We start from the raw sequence: 18589 nt of genomic DNA, 5'->3' as shown, positions 1-18589 counted from the left end.
GCATGACCCACCGCTCTGAGTGGCTGTGGCGTCGTTTTGCTGCAGAGCACGAGGTCGCGGTTCGATTCCCAGTCGCGTTTAAATAGGGAAGAAATGCAAGGACGCTTGTTTACTTGGGTTTCGGTGTATGCCCAAGAACCGTGGTCAAAATTAATTTGGAGCCTTTCATTACCTTATGTTTCATTGCCATGATTCCTTGAGATGATATCAATCAATCAACCAACCAATCATTTTCGTCAGCGATTGCAAAATGCATTGCGAAGGCGGAAGCATAGAATCCTGCTCGGTGTTGCTGATGACTGAAGTTTAGAAAAAGTCTGGTAACTGAAAAAAGCGGTAATGCTGGTAATGCACTTCAAAGAAGTTTAAAAAAATTAAGAAAAATGTGGGGAGGCTATAGTGAACAATGGTAAGCTGTGGAACGAGTTAAACAACTAAGTTAACATAAACGCCTGCAATTTGGAACCAGGTCCTAGCGGTGTATCAATTTCGTCCCTTCAACTCAAATACAACTTAGCGGAGCTATTCAGTCGAAAAAAAAGAAAGAAGTGACATTGAAGCTTTGCGCCAAATCGAGAAAGAGGTTCCATTAATAAGCCTATCCATAAAAAGTTACTGTTCGTTCAGTAAGGGTGTCTTCTTTTGTCGCGCGATGTCTCCCGCCCACTTCGCAGTCGGTCGCAAGTATATATATATATATATATATATATATATATATATATATATATATATATATATATATATATATAGTTAGAGTAAGCGTGACTGTGAGAGAAGGTTTACCGGTCAAAACACGCGCAGGAGGGGGAGAGTAAGAGCTCTAATCTCTAATGATCTTCGCAAGCTATTCCCGTTCAGCTTCCGATGAGCGACCGGAACGAGAAATGAGGGGAAAAAAGAGAAAGAAAAGAAAGCAAATGACCGCGGGAAGCGAGCTCGACGAAAACGGGGTCACCTGCGCCACACCATGGCCGGCGTGTGGGAAGGAAGAGCGCGCATCGAGACGCACCCAAAAGTGGCTGTTGACCTTGGTCGCTCATGTGCGCCATCATGCCTGAAGAAGCATCCTGGTGCCTGGCCGTGGGAGGCCCCACGGAATATACGTGGTATAGCAGTGCACACTCGCGCATTCCGGGACCGTGCCGTGATTTCCAATGCGTAAGCCGCGCTCATCTTGTGTCGCGTGTATACGATTTGGCTGCCCGGCGTTTCCTCAAATGGCAGCGGTCTGCCTTGAACTTGGACGTCATGCCTTACGCGTTCGTGGTGTAACATGCAGCGTGAAATAATGCACACTGCTATATTATCGTTTCACTTAGGTTCACGTGACAATAAATATGTGGAATTGTGTTTCAGTGAAATAGCCACTGTGATCTGGAACGGTGTCTACATTCCTGTACGTATTACCAGGAACATTCCTCATCACACCTGTAACTGGAACCATGTATGTGAGGCATCATCCCATGAATTCAACTGGCTGTGTAGTCATATGAACACCGTATTTCTGCAGGGGCGTGCGTGTCAGTCGCATCGCCCCTCGTGCGCTCTCATGCTAATATCGGCATTAAAGCGAAATGTAATCCGAGTTTTGAGAGGACGATAAAAATGTTTGCGGAAAGTCCGAGCATATTCCCACAGCCTCTTTTAAGGCGGAAGCCTTATATGCCCCATGAAACGAAAAATCCGACGTCCGGCGTTAACATACGATGGCAAGAAAGCCCACGTGATCAAGTGATGACGTCAAGTTTCCGCCGCTGGACCTGCTGCGGCTCGCACTGCGAAACCACACGACGAACAGCCACGGCGTTGGCAGGATGCCGTGGCCCACACTCAAAATACCAACCTGGCCCACTCCCAAAATTGGATTAAGGTGTATTAAATTAAGTGAATTACGGATGATTAAGGTTGATACAAATTAGAACAAGGAGTGACCCGCCATGGTTGCTTAGTGGCTATGCATGGTGTTAGGCTGCTAAGCACGAGGTCGCGGGATTGAATCCCGGCCACGGCAGCCGCATTTCGATGGGGGCGAAATGCGAGAACACCTGTGTACTTGGATTTAGGTGCACGTTAAAGAACTCCAGGTGGTCCAAATTATTCCGGTGTCTCCCGCTTTCGATGACCTGTTGAAACCAAAGGCTATACTGAAATCCGCGTGCCTAATCGGAGGATAATGCAAAACCTGCAAACCTGACCGAACCAATATGGTGGACTTGGGGCTAGTATCGAAATTAATGTATCAAGATGCGAACTATGTGACATTATTGCCGCCGCCCTCCATTCCCTGCACTGTCCAATAGCTTTCAATACACGTACGTGTCTCAGCTCTAACAGTGCTACTAGCGAGAACGCGGCCATCTTAGTTAGGGCTAGTTAGATCTGTGGGAAAGACTGCTTAGGGGAGTTTCGCACGTGACTGTGGTATGACAGGCCATTGGATGTTAGCTCTGCGCAACACATGACGGGAGCACTACAACGCTTTCGTAAAATAGTCAGAGCCCTCACGAAGGTGCGTCACAGTTATCATGGTATATCACCTGGAATATCGCACAGAGAGATTATAGATATTATACAAAATGGGGCTTAGTTGTAGCTAAGTGAGATTTTACTTCACGGGAAGTAACGATAATTGATACTAAAATGCGGGCCAACTGGTTCCAGTATGTTTGAAACGTAGAGGGGTCCCACGAGGCGGTATATCCAAGGTCTGACCCCTTCCTCTAGCGTTTTTATTCTATTGTTTGCGCTGGCAATATTTACCGTAAGTATCATAATTTCATATGGCTCTTAAGACTATATCAATCAACCTGAGTCGACCATCAACCTTGTGTTTGGCGCTCTTTGGCCGCAGTTGCCCTTGCGCCATAAAAATCTACCACTATATATCAATAGTTTTGTTACCTAAAGTTAAGTGAGATTGTATATGTAGGTTGGCCCAGGTGGAGCGCTTAATTGACGTTGCACCGATGCCTTTTCAAATGGGGTCCTTCTACATTTACGTCCCCTTTCTTGCTAGGATAATTCTATATCAAGTTGGGACGGCTTCGTCGATTTGATGTGTGCATGCTATACAGACATTAGCTGTGTCTCTTCGAAGAATCGCGCAGGTATCTATTACAGAAATGATGAGAGCAGTTACAATGTACGTTGTCAAAGCCGGTTCTTTCAACACTGCACTGAAGTCTTCTATCAGATCAGCTTGAACCTTTGAACTTTCAGCGCAACGCAGCTTTAGCTGCAAATACTTGTACAGTACTACTGATCGAGCTCGGCGGCGCTGTGACTTGCCGCTGTGTTCTTCTGCACGGTAATATAGATTTCGGAAACTACAAAAATAATGATTATACAACCTTCTCCACGATAGCAACAGCGCAAGTGGGGCTCATACAAAAGAAGTAAGCGGCGTGAAGCCACTTTTTCTTTCGCACATTACGAAATCAGCGCGGGACTTTCTCGTCGCGTTCTCAAGATCAATTCTTGGAAGTGCCCGTTGGCCAAGAAGGACCGTGTGAACTTCGCCTGTTGTCGAAAGTAAATAAAAGATTGTGTATATCTGAATTGCGACCAGTAAAATGTGCGTATATGGTCGTCGGTATATATATTTTTCTTGATTAGAGTATCATTTAATTAGCTGCGGCGGAAAGTTCTTTAGTGAAAGTTGCCGCTTTATATAGCCCCCCCCCCCTCCCCCCCTCCGGCGTGGACTTTACCAGCCGCGTGGTTCGCTACGGAGCACCTGTGGGCTATATGTGACGTCACTGCGGGTCTACCTGACGTTTAGCGTGACGTCCTGTGTGCTGCTCTCGGGGCTGAGCAGACGAGGCTGTGATGCGGAGACGTACGCGGCGTAGGGTCACGTGCACACGTGCGATGACGCTTTTTCCTGGCTCACGCTTCAGCTTTACATCCCGATACTCCAGTCCGGTGTCAGGATATGGTGACACGAAAGATCCATTCAACTCACTTGCACTTTTAGAACTTTAGTGCAACAGGATACAGTGTCTCACTATTCGTTTCACCGGAACAATTAGTCGTCGTTTGCATATGTCTTCCATTCGTTTCATCCAGTATAAGCTATGTAACTCCATTCAAAAAGGGTTCGCGGCATTCCGCGTACGTGCGGGAGGAGGCACAATGCGGTCGACTGTTTAATGTACAGTAAATATGAAGGCTAAACCTTTTTAAACTTATAAAGCATTATCTTGAAACTTTTTAAAGGAACACGTGATTGCGAATTTCGCAAGAAAGAACGGCGGGTATGGTGACGCTGCCTTTATAAACACCTGCGCCATCTCGCCGTGACGTCATGGATTTTGATAGTTCGGTATTGTAGCTTTAGAGCAGCATAATATCCACAGAACTATATTGTCTAATTACCACCGGCCATGATACAGTTGAATTTCGCGGTTGTAGGTTGATTAATTTTTTTTTTAAAATGACATATTTCGCATTGAATTTCTCGCTGACACACCAGCGCCGGTACGTCAGTGTGACGTCACCGATATCAAAAATACATCTTTATTGTGGGACGTTGTGGCGTGGTAAATTTTCTCGAAGCTTGCCGAGTTCTATAAAATACAATGTATAGTCTCTCTTTACAGATAAAAAAAGAAAACTAACTAGGCCCGAGTAGGCGCTATCAACATCCATGACGTCACGGTGAGATGGTGCAGGTGTTTAAAGGCAGCGTCACCACCCGCCGTTCACTTTTGCGAAATTCGCAATCGCGTGTTCCTCAAACTGTCGACCACTCTGTACAAATGCAGAAATCGTGCAGGATGTACCCGTTCCATTCTGTAACACGGAAGTGGCACTTAACTGCAGTACGCGGATGATGTTTTATGAAAGAGATAACGATGAGAACGTTCACGAAGTGCGAGGTGAATTAAGCGAATCTATTCTCTGTAGAATATCGCTCAGTGGCGTTGTAAGTAAAAGAACGGCGATCTGCGCTTAGTAACTCTTCGCCTACCACGAAGCACTTATATAAGTCCCGCAATATAGCTTATAGATTCGCTTCTACCTTTTAGTGGCGTCAGGTGCTACAGAAGATTTCCACTTGCACGGTTGTACCGGAACCTTTAAGGCGGTCGCGCTTCGAACGTCAGGAAGCGGAAACAGTTTATGGAAGCCACGGAGAAAGTGATGTGTAGAGTGATACGCCACCGGTAACATCAAGAGCCATATATCCTGACGGGATATATATATATAGTTCTGTTCGCTGTCGATTATAGGTATTACGGGAGCCGTATATCACCAGGGGATCTTCGACCTCCGTAATTCCTGTAATCGAACACTTATTGTGTGCGTGTCGAGCTCGTCTAGCGCTTGTTGCTGGTGTGAGGATGAAAGTGACTGCATGCGTGTTTCGTGCAAGAGTCAGCTCTGAAATTAGCACCGAACGGTGGATCAGTCATAAACCGAATAACTTTACATTGAATAAAAGGCAAACGCGGCGTGTTCGTTATTGTATAGTTTTAGAGCAGCATAAATTTTCACTGAACTTACTATTTTGTCTAATAACTACCGGTCATGATACAGTTGAAGATCCATAGACGAACACGGATAAAGCTAATTATCGGATATACAAAAGTAAAATATAAAATTTTCAACTTTGTTCCGCCGATATTATCATATACCCTTATAACGAATGTCGGATTTAACGAAGGTATATTCCGGGCCGGGTGCGACTCGGTTACGAAGTTCGGCTATACATCTACCGTATGACATTTCTGTCCCTTCTTAACCATTATCCTTTTAGCCTTTCTCCTTTATAACGCTTATCTGCTAAGCGTCACTCCGGCCCCCACTGTTCTGGATCTTCTCCCAGCTTGGGCCATACTGTGTGTCCTTCAGAGCAGTCCGGGGTAACCCCTCTTGCTTCGAGCGGCGCGCACATCTGGCGTGAGCCTCGGAAAGCGGCGGCACAGGTCGTGGTGGTTGTGACGCTCAGCCCATTTTCCCACTTCATAACTGCAGTTCCCATAAACGTTTATCGAAGTGAGCAGCAGAGCCAAGGGTCAACTGCGTCAGTGACATCCTGGTGAACCGTCCCGCCGTATATAGTGTCTCGGGATCCGCGAATATATATACTGCGTGTATACGAAAACGCTAATTATATAACTACTGCAGCACATGTCACGTACTCCCCTGAGCAAAAGTATACATACGGATCAGGGATTCCGTTATAAAGCCGACTTTCTCCTCCGCCTGTGAATGCATACAATATCGGTGTCTCACGGAGCCTTTTAAGTTGCATTCGAGCCCGATCCGCATCCAATTTACCGATCGCGTTTGACTCGCTCCTTCGTCCTGTGCAAGAGAGTCAATCGCGATGGAGAAATGTGGTTCAGATCGGGTTCGATCGCGTTCAAAAGTGTCCCTTCTGACACCGGCATAACGTAAAATTGAGAACAGCAGTCCACAATACTAGGTGCATTACGAATTTTCCAGTGCACTCGTCAATTTCATATTGTGCGTCTGAATTACACATAAATTGTCTTTCTTTCTTTCTTTTTTTCGCGAGTCTGTGGTAGATACTTTTGCTCAAAGGTGTACACTACGTTAGGCTATACGACAGCACGGCGACGGCGTGAATGCGCTTCGAGAGTTCGTAAAATTGCTATCGCATTAAAAGCAACTACAGTGGCATAACACGAGAGTATTTACTTACGTACATACGTAAGCGTTGCGCAATGAATGCTGCGTGATCCTACAGACATTTGCGCAAACGGCAATTATAGAGCAGAGAGACTATGAGCGACCCAAGAGGATACTCAATATATCGTGCATATTCAGAAAGCGAAGCAGATTTTTCTCGTTAGCGCAAGCATTGAAGGGAAGAAGGAAATCAGGTGAGCGTCGTCTGGCCATAGCAGCGAGACAAGTCAAGCCGTACGTACACCTGCAGAAGCGAACACGCACGTGAACAGTATAGTGCGTGGGCATTGACGCACGAGACTGTTCTCTTATCTCGGTGCTCGCTCATTAATTCTTCATTTCCTGTCCCTGGTACTTCTTTTTTTTCTTTCTTAGAGACGGCGCGCTTTGATGACGGAGGGGTGGGCAAGACCACCTCATACGCTTTGGAGCGTTTCGTCCGCGGGCGAGGCGTTTTGAGCTGTGGTTCCTTACTTTTGACGTTTCTCGCAAGTCGTCGAATGGGTCTTTTCCTCTCTCTCTCTCTCTCTCTCTATCTTTCCAGAGCTCTCTGTTCGAAGCGAAACCTTTTGACTGGCGCTGGATGAACTAACTTCCTTTTGGCTACGTGACAAGAGTCGCGTGCCTCTATACACGAGTATGTGGTGCGAATCGTTCGATCGCGCGACCTTTTCTCTCTTTCCTTTTTTTCGGGATTCGCGGAGCGTTATATTAAGTCGCCGGCTTGTGACGTCTCGAAAATTGGTGAAACTGCTCTTTTTTTTTATGTTCACAGTGTGCAGTGTGCGCGATATGTTGTCGTCGAATAAGTATACTGGCACGGGCAGTTCTGTATAGCAGGCTTATTGGTATCCCACATCCGGCTATACCGTTGACCTTGGCCGGCTGAATCAGTTGAGCGCGCTGCGTTTCGTATTACCACGGAACGCCAACAGTCCCGGTCCCCCACCCTGCTGCCGTATTCAACGACCAACTTGTGGGATTCGAAAATAAGAGTAAACAAACAAAATAAATGAATTGGAACTTTGTGCATAGAACATTTGTGTACAGAAGCCCCCGGTTGTCTAGAAAATGCTTTGCAGGAGCCTTCCACTACGCCGTCTCTCAATCAGCTGTTAGCGTTTTAAGACGATAAAGCAAATCAATCAATCAATCATCAATTGGACATCGAACCTGCACGGTAATCCCGCGTGGCAAGTTGATTAAGAGCAATGTGTGCACCTCTTAGCACCTTTCGGCCCGTCACAATTGCTGCAGTACAAAAGGCGTTTGCGATTTTTTTGCGCGAGTGACTTGCACTGCACGCTGCAGTGAGTGATTTCCTTTCTGTTCGCAGGTGGGACAGCTGGTGGCTCGTCGCCATGGCAGACGTGCCTTCATGCAGACTCTCCGGAGCACCTTCGACTCCTCCATGTTCATCAGCCAGAATTTTTTCCTCTACCTGGCGCTGGTCTGCATCTGCAGGTAGGCCGTTGCTTCACATACGTCTCCTCACGTTACCCGCCCTCTTGGTGCACGCGACAACATGCTGTTCGTGGCAAGTTCATCGCACCCTTGTAGTTTTGCATGAAAATGGTGTTGTCTCTTCTGTGGTCCCTATCGGAACGACCAGACGCGACCCAGGAGCGCCAGCCTTGCTTATACAATGCTTTTCGTGACCTCTTCTGGCGCCAATAAAGGGTCTCGTTCGAATGTTAATTCCTTAACATAATCTGCGCATTTTAACAAAGACGGCACCAGAACAAAGTAAAAAAAAAAAGTTATTTTCGAATAGGAAAGTATTTGTGAAGCAGAAATGACAGATGATCTGTTTCAAATGCAGTGTACTCTCAGAAGCATGATTATTTTCAGTCTACACTTCTACGCACACGCTCGCTCGCTCACCGATCGAGTATCGAACCTCCGTGAACTCAAGTCGAGTGCTCTCTCGTTAACATTTTCATCAAGTTCGTTGTAGGTTACACTTGCTTGAAGCGAAGAGAGTGACTATGGGATACATCGGAGGACCCTGCTCGGCTGCTGCGAGGAATTGCGGCGGATACGACATAGACGCGAGATGCTATACTCGGAAAACGAAGGGGGAAGACCTGCGCGAAGGTCTTTGATCGGGCCATTTGCGCGGTTCGCAAAGTGACGTCAAACGCCCGGGAGCGCACTCGATCGCGTTCTTCTTCGCAAACGCCGGAGCCAAATAAGAGGGTGGTTTTAGTGGTCAGGATCCGAGGCGGGTGGCGCCGGACGCGTAAATCGGGGGGGGGGCAAACGTCAATAGCAAGTTTATGGGGTTGCGTGAGATGTGTGCCTGCCATATCGCTTGTAGTAGATGTCAAGGTCACGTGAGACTCTCTAAAAGTAAATCTGGGAGTCCAGGGGGGGTACGTAACTCTGCTCGCTTAAGTCGGTAGTGTCTTGGTTTTCTCTTTTTGCGGTTGTGGTTCGTAGGTGTAACCTTGGCATGTGTAATTATGGCATACGCGAAGCCTGGAGGGCTTAAACAGGCCCTCCGATGCCCCCACCCTCCTGTTCTCCGTCTCCTGAACGTCAATATTTCGCAATCCGTCGTCCTCTCTTCTGCGTCACGATGCACTCAAGCGCGTCATTTTATACGAAAGCCGCCATTGGCGGTTTTCGAAGGAGGGAACTGAGCGGCTTCATGGGCGAATGGACTGAAAAAAAAAAATAATATAGGGAGATGCCCGCGTGGTCGCGCATGGCTGACAGGGATCATGATCGTCGCATGCATGAGCTATAGCGGCCTGATCGAGCGTGCTTCATGACGTGAAAAGACGCGGACTGGAGACAAAGCGATGATAGAAGAAAACAGATTCTTAGGCGACGCATTTTTCAGAGTATATGTCGTAGGATCATGCCGTGTTTAGTGAATTGTTAGCGGATAATTAGGCGGTATGAATTAGTTAAATGATATTGCGACGTCGTCATTCTTACGGCACATTCGTGTTTCACAAGACGTGCGTGTATGTAGATGCGGATTGGCACGTTCAGTATACATACCTGTAGGTATAGTACGCAAATACTTTGCATCGCTTACAGAGAGGCAACAGCCGCTTGCAACACGTTTCCGACTTATTTTTTGGTCGACCGTCGACCGAGAGCGCGTCCAATTTCACACCTTTCGGTGGTAATGTTACGGTCGTGACCGAAATGCGTATGACCTCTAATCTCTCGGAACATATATCCTGCCGAAATTGCGGCCATTGCGCGGATCTATGTGCCTCCACGGGAAGCAAGGCGCCGCGAGGAAAATTTACATACACTCGCGAGCACAAGTTCACGGACCACAAGCTCGCCGAGAAAAAAAATAATAATAACGGATTGCGAATGAATTCGGACGGATAAACTGAAATTGACGAGTACACTGAAAAGTTCGCAATGCTAAGCTTCGACGGCAAGTCCTCAATTTCAAGTTACATTAATGGTCGAAGAACGAAATAGGCTTTGCCGCGCCATCCATGGATCTTACATTTTTGCCCAGGAGTACGTATACGTCTGAAATATACCTTCCACGCGCGCCTTTCAAAGCCAACACAGACACAATAATCACTAATTCATCAGTCTCTGTGGCATTCGGAAACTAAACACACTTGTGCAACATCGAGGAAGTTATTTGCACTTTCCTCGAAGACGACCGTATTTTCTTCCTTTTCTTTTCCTCCTCGAGCCATACAAGGACGGCGATATCGCTGGATGCCCAACTTGCACGGCGCGCTTCGCTCATATATATATATATATATATATATATATATATATATATATATATATATATATATATATATATATCTTCTACTCTGTCGGCAATGTCAACATTAGCACGTGCCAGACAGCACACACCGCCTCATGTCTGTCGCGGCATGCGCCATGTATTATAGTAGTCAGCAAATCGAGTGCACAAAGCTGTCTCGCGCGTATAAGAAAAGAGCTGCGAGATTTTTTTTTTTCTTTCTTTCCCCCCATTTTTTTTTTCCTGGCTAGGCGCGGCTGCTCACGACGACGAGAGGCGCACATCAACCACAGCCAATTCGATGCTGCAGGCATATTTTTTTTTTTTTTCAGATGAGGAAGTAGAAGAAAAAAAAAAAACTGATCTGCTGGACGTGGCCGAACGCGCGTGCGCAGCAAGTGTGTGCCCGTTAAGTACAGCCGAAAACGCGGTCGTGCCTTATACACTCGAGGAAGTCCCGCAAATCTCTCTCTCTCTCTCTCTCTCCTCTTGATCTTACTTGGTGCATGACGCTGCAGCCACTCGGGCACGTGCGATTATTCTACGGCGTGGCGTGAAGAGGGCAAGGGAGAGAGAAGAGAGAGAGCGATCGAATCGAAGGCGGTGTGTTAAAGCCAATCCTCTAGGGAAGAGGAAACCAGGCGTGCGCCGGCAGACCGATGTATTATGCCGTTTTGAAGTTTTGCTGCTGCTGTGTTTTGTTTTCTTGCGCGTCAAGGGCGCCGGAAGGACGCAAGGAAATCTTTTGTTTTCTTGTGTTTTTTTTTTCGGGGAAGGTAAACACATGGAGAAAACCATACACGTATACGGTCGAGGTAACGAGGATTTTATGGGCGCGCGTTTGCTGTCATTAACTTGAATTGTTTATCAGTGGGCCCCAAAACAGCGTACTTTCCTTCTAATTTGGTGCGCACGGATAAAAAAAAAGGATATCAGATTGCGGGGGAACAAAAAGCGAGGAACAGAATACCTTTAACTCAGAGGAGTAATTATATCTGTTTGAAAACAAAAAAGTATCAGGTACGAAAGTGTCAGCATCTTTATCGTCACTCGCGGTGTCGAATAAACATCGCAATCAAATTGTGGGAGGTCGGACTACAAACGTTTGTAAACTCTAAACGCACGATTCCGCCAAAATCACCTTTCCTGGAAATAAAAACAAGGTAGATAGAAACAGCATCGGACATTCCAACTTACCCATGAATGCACTTATACAAGAGTAACAAGTCCCGAACTTGCGTTGTTGTGAAGCTGCGCCGATACAATGTTTTCTTTCACTGTTGTGCCATAATGGACACAGCTGATCGCTACATCAGCATAGGCAGCAGTCACTGTAAAGGATAGCTCCTGTCGAAGTGATAGCGTAGCAACAGTTTCAAAGTTACGCCTTCAGAAGCGTTACGAAAGAAAGGAGGAACTATACATGCCTTCAGCGAAGGGATTACCAGTACCCACGCAATGAACCCCACGTTTTGTTCTATTCAGGATCGCAGCCGCCCAGGCATTTGCGCAGCTGTTTTATATGGTCAGAGGGAGATGTGTTGATGTTTTGCTGCCGACTGCTATTGCACAGTGGTGATGATTTCGTACGCTCCTGAGCACCAGCAGCGCTCAAAAATTGTTTGCCACCCCAGGCAAAGTCAAATTATAGCGTCTACTCTCCACACTGGCTCCAAATTCGGGTCTACCAGACGGAAAAAGTTTAAGCGTTACTTTATAAGGCAAATATATGGTAATCGTTAGGGAAATTTTAGCACGTATATATTTCCGGGAATCAGTTTAATGTTGTTCCATGAGCCATAAAACGGGAGTAAATAAAAATGTGAAGAGAAATGCAATTCGTATCCAACGTAGCTTCCGACGTAATCTAATGTTGGTGAAACGTGCTGGTGAAGCGAGGTGACACAGGCTACGAGATGCGCTGAGCCAACGCCATGCACGAAGTCGCTGGTTCGAATGGGTCAGAATGCAAAACGCTTGTATTGTTCTTCAGGAGCACGTCAGTATATATATATATATATATATATATATATATATATATATATATATATAATTTACCCACCATGGTTGCTCTGTGGCTATGGTGTTGGGCTGCTGATCACGAGGTCGAATCCCGGCCACGGCGGCCGCATTTCGATGGGGGCGAAATGCGAAAACACCCGTGTATTTAGATTTAGGTGCACGTTAAAGAACCCCAGGCGGTCCAAATTGCCGGAGTCCCCCACTACGGCGTGCCTCATAATCAGATCGTGGTTTCGGCACGTAAAACCTCATAATTAAATTAATCGATATTTTTCTTCAAAATTAGCGTGGTGCCCTTCAACACCGGCTTGAAGACAGGTCTCCACTCGACGCTGCATATTGTTAAACACTCGGTGGAGGGTTTAATTGCCGGATTTATCTGTGCAATGCGCTGGGTATTAGCTGTCTGTATCTCTTGCAATGTGTGAAGATTGTTCTCGGTCACCCGTCCTTTGAGTGCATCCCACAGACGTCATCAGTCGAATTTCAGGCTATACATATCGCACACGTACACGTGAAACATGATGCACGTGAAACTGCAATGTCGTTACAACTATCACATATTTTTTTTACTATGCCGAGCCCACGATGCGGCGCTGGAGCTCGGTCTCCCCGTCACGACGTGGGTGCGGCCCGCGGCTTCGTCGCCTCCCTGAGAGGGGGCAACGGAGCTTCTCAGGACCTTCATTAAAGTTCTTTGTCTGTCTGACTTCCCAATGTTACCTTTAGGACACCCAAGTAGTACATGTCTTTTAGAGATTATTATCCAGGGCGTAACCTGTCTCGTGCTCTCCTGACCAGCGTGTCTCGCAATATCCAGCGCCGAAGCTAGTTCTCAGTTTTCCTCGTAACGCCGCCAATTAAAGCTGTCTGCAGCGCGCGCGTCCTACATACGTTTGATGGACGGGCTGGTGAGCAACGCTCATTCGCCTTGTTTCCTTTGAGCCGGCCTAGGGACAAGGCTAAAATCAGCTCCGCTACGTCATCGGAGATCCGTCATCATTCGCCGGCTTCCCGCCAACGTCATGCCTCCGCCGAAGTACAAATGTTGAAATTTGCAAAATTAAGCTGACCGGCCGTAACACTATCGAACTTTCTATAGGCGTTCTACGTGTATTGGCTTCACCGTAGTACATTTCTATAACGCGGTGAAGTGTGCACACTGTATTTTGGTGACGGAAGTTGAGAATTTGCGTAAGTACTTAGTGTAAGCTATACGTTCCCTTTTTTAGTATACTTCGGTGAACCTCCAGACACGAAGTGGCCGGGAATAGGCGACCTTCAACGCGTTTCGAACGCGCTGCCCAAGGCGGTGGCAAGTCAAGTTCAAGTCGAGGAGCGTTTATGAATACGGGGGGTATACTCTCTCAGCAGTCATGTGATGGCGTCGGCAAACGCGGTGCACGTTCCGGCATGTGTAAATGGCTGCGTAAGACGCTGTGGCCGCTCCCCCTTACTAGAGAGTACTGCACGTCTCTAACGCGTTTGTGCTAGCGTCCCCTTAAGCGGGAGATCCGATGATTCCCTCCGGAGCTTCGCCCACTCATCATCATTCACCCCGTGGATATGCTGTGATTTTTTTATTGCGATAGCAATTATATGGACACTCAAAAGCAGATTTCTGCCGTCGGCGTCGCCGTCGCCGTCGCCGTCGCTGTCGCCGTCGCCGTCGCCGTCGCCGTCGCCGTCGCCGTGAGGTTCCGTATGACGTCATTTGGAGATGAAATCGTCGCCGCGCGCCGAACGCTGTATGTGCGAGTGAAAGGGCGCGAGGGGCGCGTCTTTCACGGGGAGTGAACGCGCGGCGGAGAACAAACGCGCGTTCTGCGCCGTGCTCGCTTAAGGGCTGCAGAAGTAGGCGTCTCTTTTCTCCTTTACAATCACCATATATGTAGAGCAAACGCGCCTTCTTCAGACGCGCGAGAGGCCGTGGGGGAGGGGGAGGGAAGGGAGGCGACGTTTAGCTGCGGCACCAAGTTTTTAGTATACTTCGGTGAACCTCCAGGACACGAAGTGGGCCACGGGGAATAGGCTGAAACCGCGGCCCCAATCTACGGGGACCGCCCTGGTTCCAGCTTCGATTCCCTGCTGCCTCTTGGCTGCCCTGGAGTTCCAGCTCCACCCGCTTTATTGTAATCTATGGTGCTCTCCTAAGGCCTCCGTTTATCGGTGTATATATATTTTTTTTTCGCATGCTAAATTATCTCACCGCATTACAGAAATGCATCGCGGGGAAGCTCACTAAAGCACATCGGATATCGTAGAGCGCATATAAAACCATTGTCCGACAATTATGCAGATCCAAACCACATCTTGAAACCTGAGAAGCGAAACTTTCGTGAAGCGGGGGTTAAATAAATGTCACGCAACTGATTATAGCCTGCACAGTGTTTTCCACCGTATAGCGATTACCTGCCTGACAGTGAAGATTGCAAGGCGCGGAGACCCCCGCCACGTGACCCTACGTTACCGCGCATCCGGGATATCGGCATTCCGGCATTCTCCGGTATATCGAAGCTCGTGCTTGCGTTTGCTTCATACATAGATCGCTGTCGCCTCTGGAACATAGATGTAGCCAGTGAAGTCATAGCTACGAAGTCAGTGCAGTTTGGTTAAATCTGCATTTCTTCTCCCCTTGTTCAAGTATTGTGACTGCTGTAAGTGTACCTTTGTTACAGCTGTAGCTTATTTTCTCTTCTTCAGCTTCTTTATAAATTACTACAGCTAAAAAAGAAAGAATGAAGAGGAGCATTATTGTATCTTTCATGGCCATTCTTTCATTCCTCGGACATTCCTCTGGACTGTAACTGAATGGCACGCTATTATAAACTGCGTCAAAAGGAAATTTTTTATTCGCCAAACTGTAGCACTAAGCTACCAAGCAAGGCCGTGTGGTTTTCTCACAAAGAAAGCTTCGCAGCTAAGAAAAAGTGGTCCTGGTCCGGGGAATCGGACCCGCAACCAACGCCTTTCCGGGACAGTTGCTCTGCCATCCCAGCTAAGCAGGAGGCTAGCGGATCGCAGAGCCATCGATGAGTAATCGACAACTAGGAGCAGTGGGAAGCAGAATATCGCTAATCGGTTTAATCAACAACTATAACGGCCCCGTTAGATTTGGACAGCCGGAGCGGCTAGAAACGTCTCCTCACGAGTGTACGCGCTATAACGTTCAGGGGAAAGAAAAAAAAAGGCCAGCTGGAATGGCCTTGCGAAGCACTTCTGCAGAATTGTGCTTTAAATGGGAAACGCGCGAATAAACCGCCGCAGCTTGTTTCGTAACTCGAGCGAGCCTCAAACAATGGAAGAACTGCTGAGCTGCTAATGGGATAACAAAGGAGGTCTTCGTCTTACCCCGTAGGACGAAAACAAAGGAGTGGTGGTTCGACATTGCTTAACCACGCCATTGTGCTGAACGCGGCTGTGAACCATGGAGGAAGCGCTAGACTCCGGACTACAAATCGGTTGCATCCCGCAGGCAACGGTGCGGCCTTTGCTGTGACGTCACGGGCATCTCAGTCCTGCAAGAGCGGAGGAATCATTGCGGGAGCGGGAACGAGGCTACTTGTTGTTGTCTTGCTTAGAGCAAAGCTATTCCGCCGTAACTCTAGCGCAAGACACGGGTAAATGGAGATCACAGGGAGAGGCCTTCGTCCTGCAGTGGACATAAATATAGGCTGATGATGATGATGATGATCGATGATGATGTCTACATAGTACGTACAGATGCAGATATGTTTAATGAAGTTGACTCGAGGTAGTTGCTAGACAAGTAATCATTAAAAAAAATTGACTGGCGTTTTGACCGAGACAGGCGGACGATTTATTTATTTATTTATTTATTTATTTATTTATTTATTTATTTATTTATTTATTTATTTATTTATTTATTTATTTTATTTATTTATTTATTTATTTATTTATTGATTTATTGATGCGGATACGAGATTGAAGAGTTCCTAACCGCTTTCAGACTTGCCAAAAGATGACGCCGCCAATCGGGAGGGTAATGAAAACGGGCTAATTTCAACCCGAAAACCAAAAATGGCATGTCGTAGAGCACAATCGCCCTTAGGAGACTTACATGGTCGACGTGACTGGGTGTTTCCTATAGGGGCGTCACAGCTGTTGCGCTCTTTGGTCCGGCCTTCATTACTTCACAGAAATGAGATGCGTCAGCATTTTGCAACTCTGGAACCGGTAATTAAGAATACCTCGGACGACGGGCTTCAATTCGCGCATTAGCATCGATCGATCGTCTGTCTTTTTCGGTTAAACAGTTCGGGATATTGTTATAATCGTTTATTTAACCACTTGATTTCATTTCATTTTCATTTCATTTATTGAGCATTCTTTTTCGCACAGTGATAAGAATCACTTATCACTAATCACTTAGTGGTCTAGCGTACCTTTCGTTGTCTTGTCTCATTCAACCTCGGATAACTTAGAAATGTCTGGTATAAGCAATCTTGGGAAAATTACTTTAGTATCAGATCTTCCATGCTATCAATGAAATTAGAGCACATTAGCCTGAAACAGCCTTTTTACAGAGGCGTGAGTTTTTTTTCCCCTTAAAATTACACAAAAGAAAAAAAAAGAAAAAAGGAAAATAATAAGATCGTATTTTATGGTCCGAGTCGTTCAATATAACGTTCAATATATAATCGTTCAATTGACACAGTTACTTGCCCGGTTTGTAGCTTGGTTGATTCGCAGTATTCCGGCGAGAAAAAAAAAAAAAGTCTTCCAGGCACAGATACAAGGGTACCGGCGCACGATTTGAACTTGACACATATACCGGATTTCGTATCTCAAATATGCATCATTAGATTCCCCAAAATCTCTTCATAGCTACATTGTATACGTTGGTGTAAGCTACCACTGAAAGTGGTTCTAAATTTATGAACTGCATGGTTCTCTTAACACCGCGTTATTTTTTAATTTTCTCCGAGCGTATAGCACGCAAGACAATTTTTCAAGATTCATGCGGTGCCGTATATGGCGAAATCTAAGAGAGTACAGATCCACACTTCTGTACTAACTACTAGCATTAGTGCAGCAACGCGCTTGTTGAATCTGCCTGTTTTGATGCTCGAAGTACCGCACGAAAATTTTACTCCCAAAGAACAATGCACAAACAAAGAAGCGCACTGTAACGTCAAGCAATCACGGTACGCCTGTGTTCGTTTTATGCATTTGTCTTTGATCGTACGCTTCTGACATGTGTGACAGCGTCGCTTGTGTAACTACATATACGTGTATACATGTTAATCAACTAAAAAAAAAGAAAAAAGGAAATGCAAGCGTGGGAAACAAATACTACGTAGCAAATAAAGTCCGTTGTCGTGCTGTAGGCGACAAGCTGTTCAAAAAGAATATTAAAAGATCAATGTACAAGGCGATTATAAGACCGACGGTGGTTGGTCGTCAGACCTCTGTCGATCGAACACCGTTAGTCTTAAAATAATGCCTTGCACCGTGCATTTTAAGTCTTTTTTTTTTCCTTTTTAACAGCTTGGCTAACGTTAGCTGGGACGTTAGTGTTTCACTTAACTTGGGCCAAACTTTAAAGGTATGCAAATGCTGCGCAGGCTGGACAGAACCAAGGTAATATTGTTTGTCGTTGCTTGGAGACACTCGGATTACTTTTTTTCATTCCGGCTAATGACATAATTAGTCTTAATTATTAATCAACTTCTCAAATATTATAATTAGATTAAGAGTGTCAATGAGAAAATTGTAGAGCAACGTGAAAAACTCCCGATACAGCTTTCTGTTGCTCAATACGTGCTACAAAAAACAAAAAAAAAAAACGGGTTTTTCCGAGCGTAAAAGAATCCCGCGAATACACGCAAAATTGACGCGCGACGTACCGCTCGAGGCACTTTGCGTGTATTCGCGGGCTTCTTTCACGCTCGGAAAAACACTTTTATGTAGCACGTATTGAGCAACAGAAAGCTGTATCGGGAGTTTTTCACGTTGCTCTACAATTTTCTCATTGATACTCTTAATCTAATTACAATATTTCAGAAGTTGATTAATTAAACATAATTATGGAATTAGGCGGAATGCAAAAATTAATTTGAGCGTCTCCATGCGGCGGGAAACACTACCTTGGTTCTGTCCAGCTACGTGGCATTTGCATATTTTTGAAAGTTTGGCCCAAGTTAA

General features: G+C 46.2%; 1 protein-coding gene across 1 annotated transcript in view; it reads left to right on the top strand.

Annotated features, from left to right (window-relative positions):
- The window catches only part of LOC119461426 (transmembrane protein 135), a 41450-nt gene that overhangs the window by 2868 nt on the left and 19993 nt on the right, over positions 1-18589 (top strand). The window contains exon 2 of the mRNA XM_037722725.2: positions 7997-8124. Coding sequence (XP_037578653.1) covers positions 7997-8124 — 128 coding nt within the window. The remainder of the gene's footprint in view (positions 1-7996; positions 8125-18589) is intronic.

Source organism: Dermacentor silvarum, chromosome 8, assembly GCF_013339745.2.
Source record: "Dermacentor silvarum isolate Dsil-2018 chromosome 8, BIME_Dsil_1.4, whole genome shotgun sequence".
Classification (NCBI taxonomy): domain Eukaryota; kingdom Metazoa; phylum Arthropoda; class Arachnida; order Ixodida; family Ixodidae; genus Dermacentor; species Dermacentor silvarum.
Note: the sequence above shows the minus strand (reverse complement) of the source record. Positions and strands in the feature narration are given on the sequence as shown.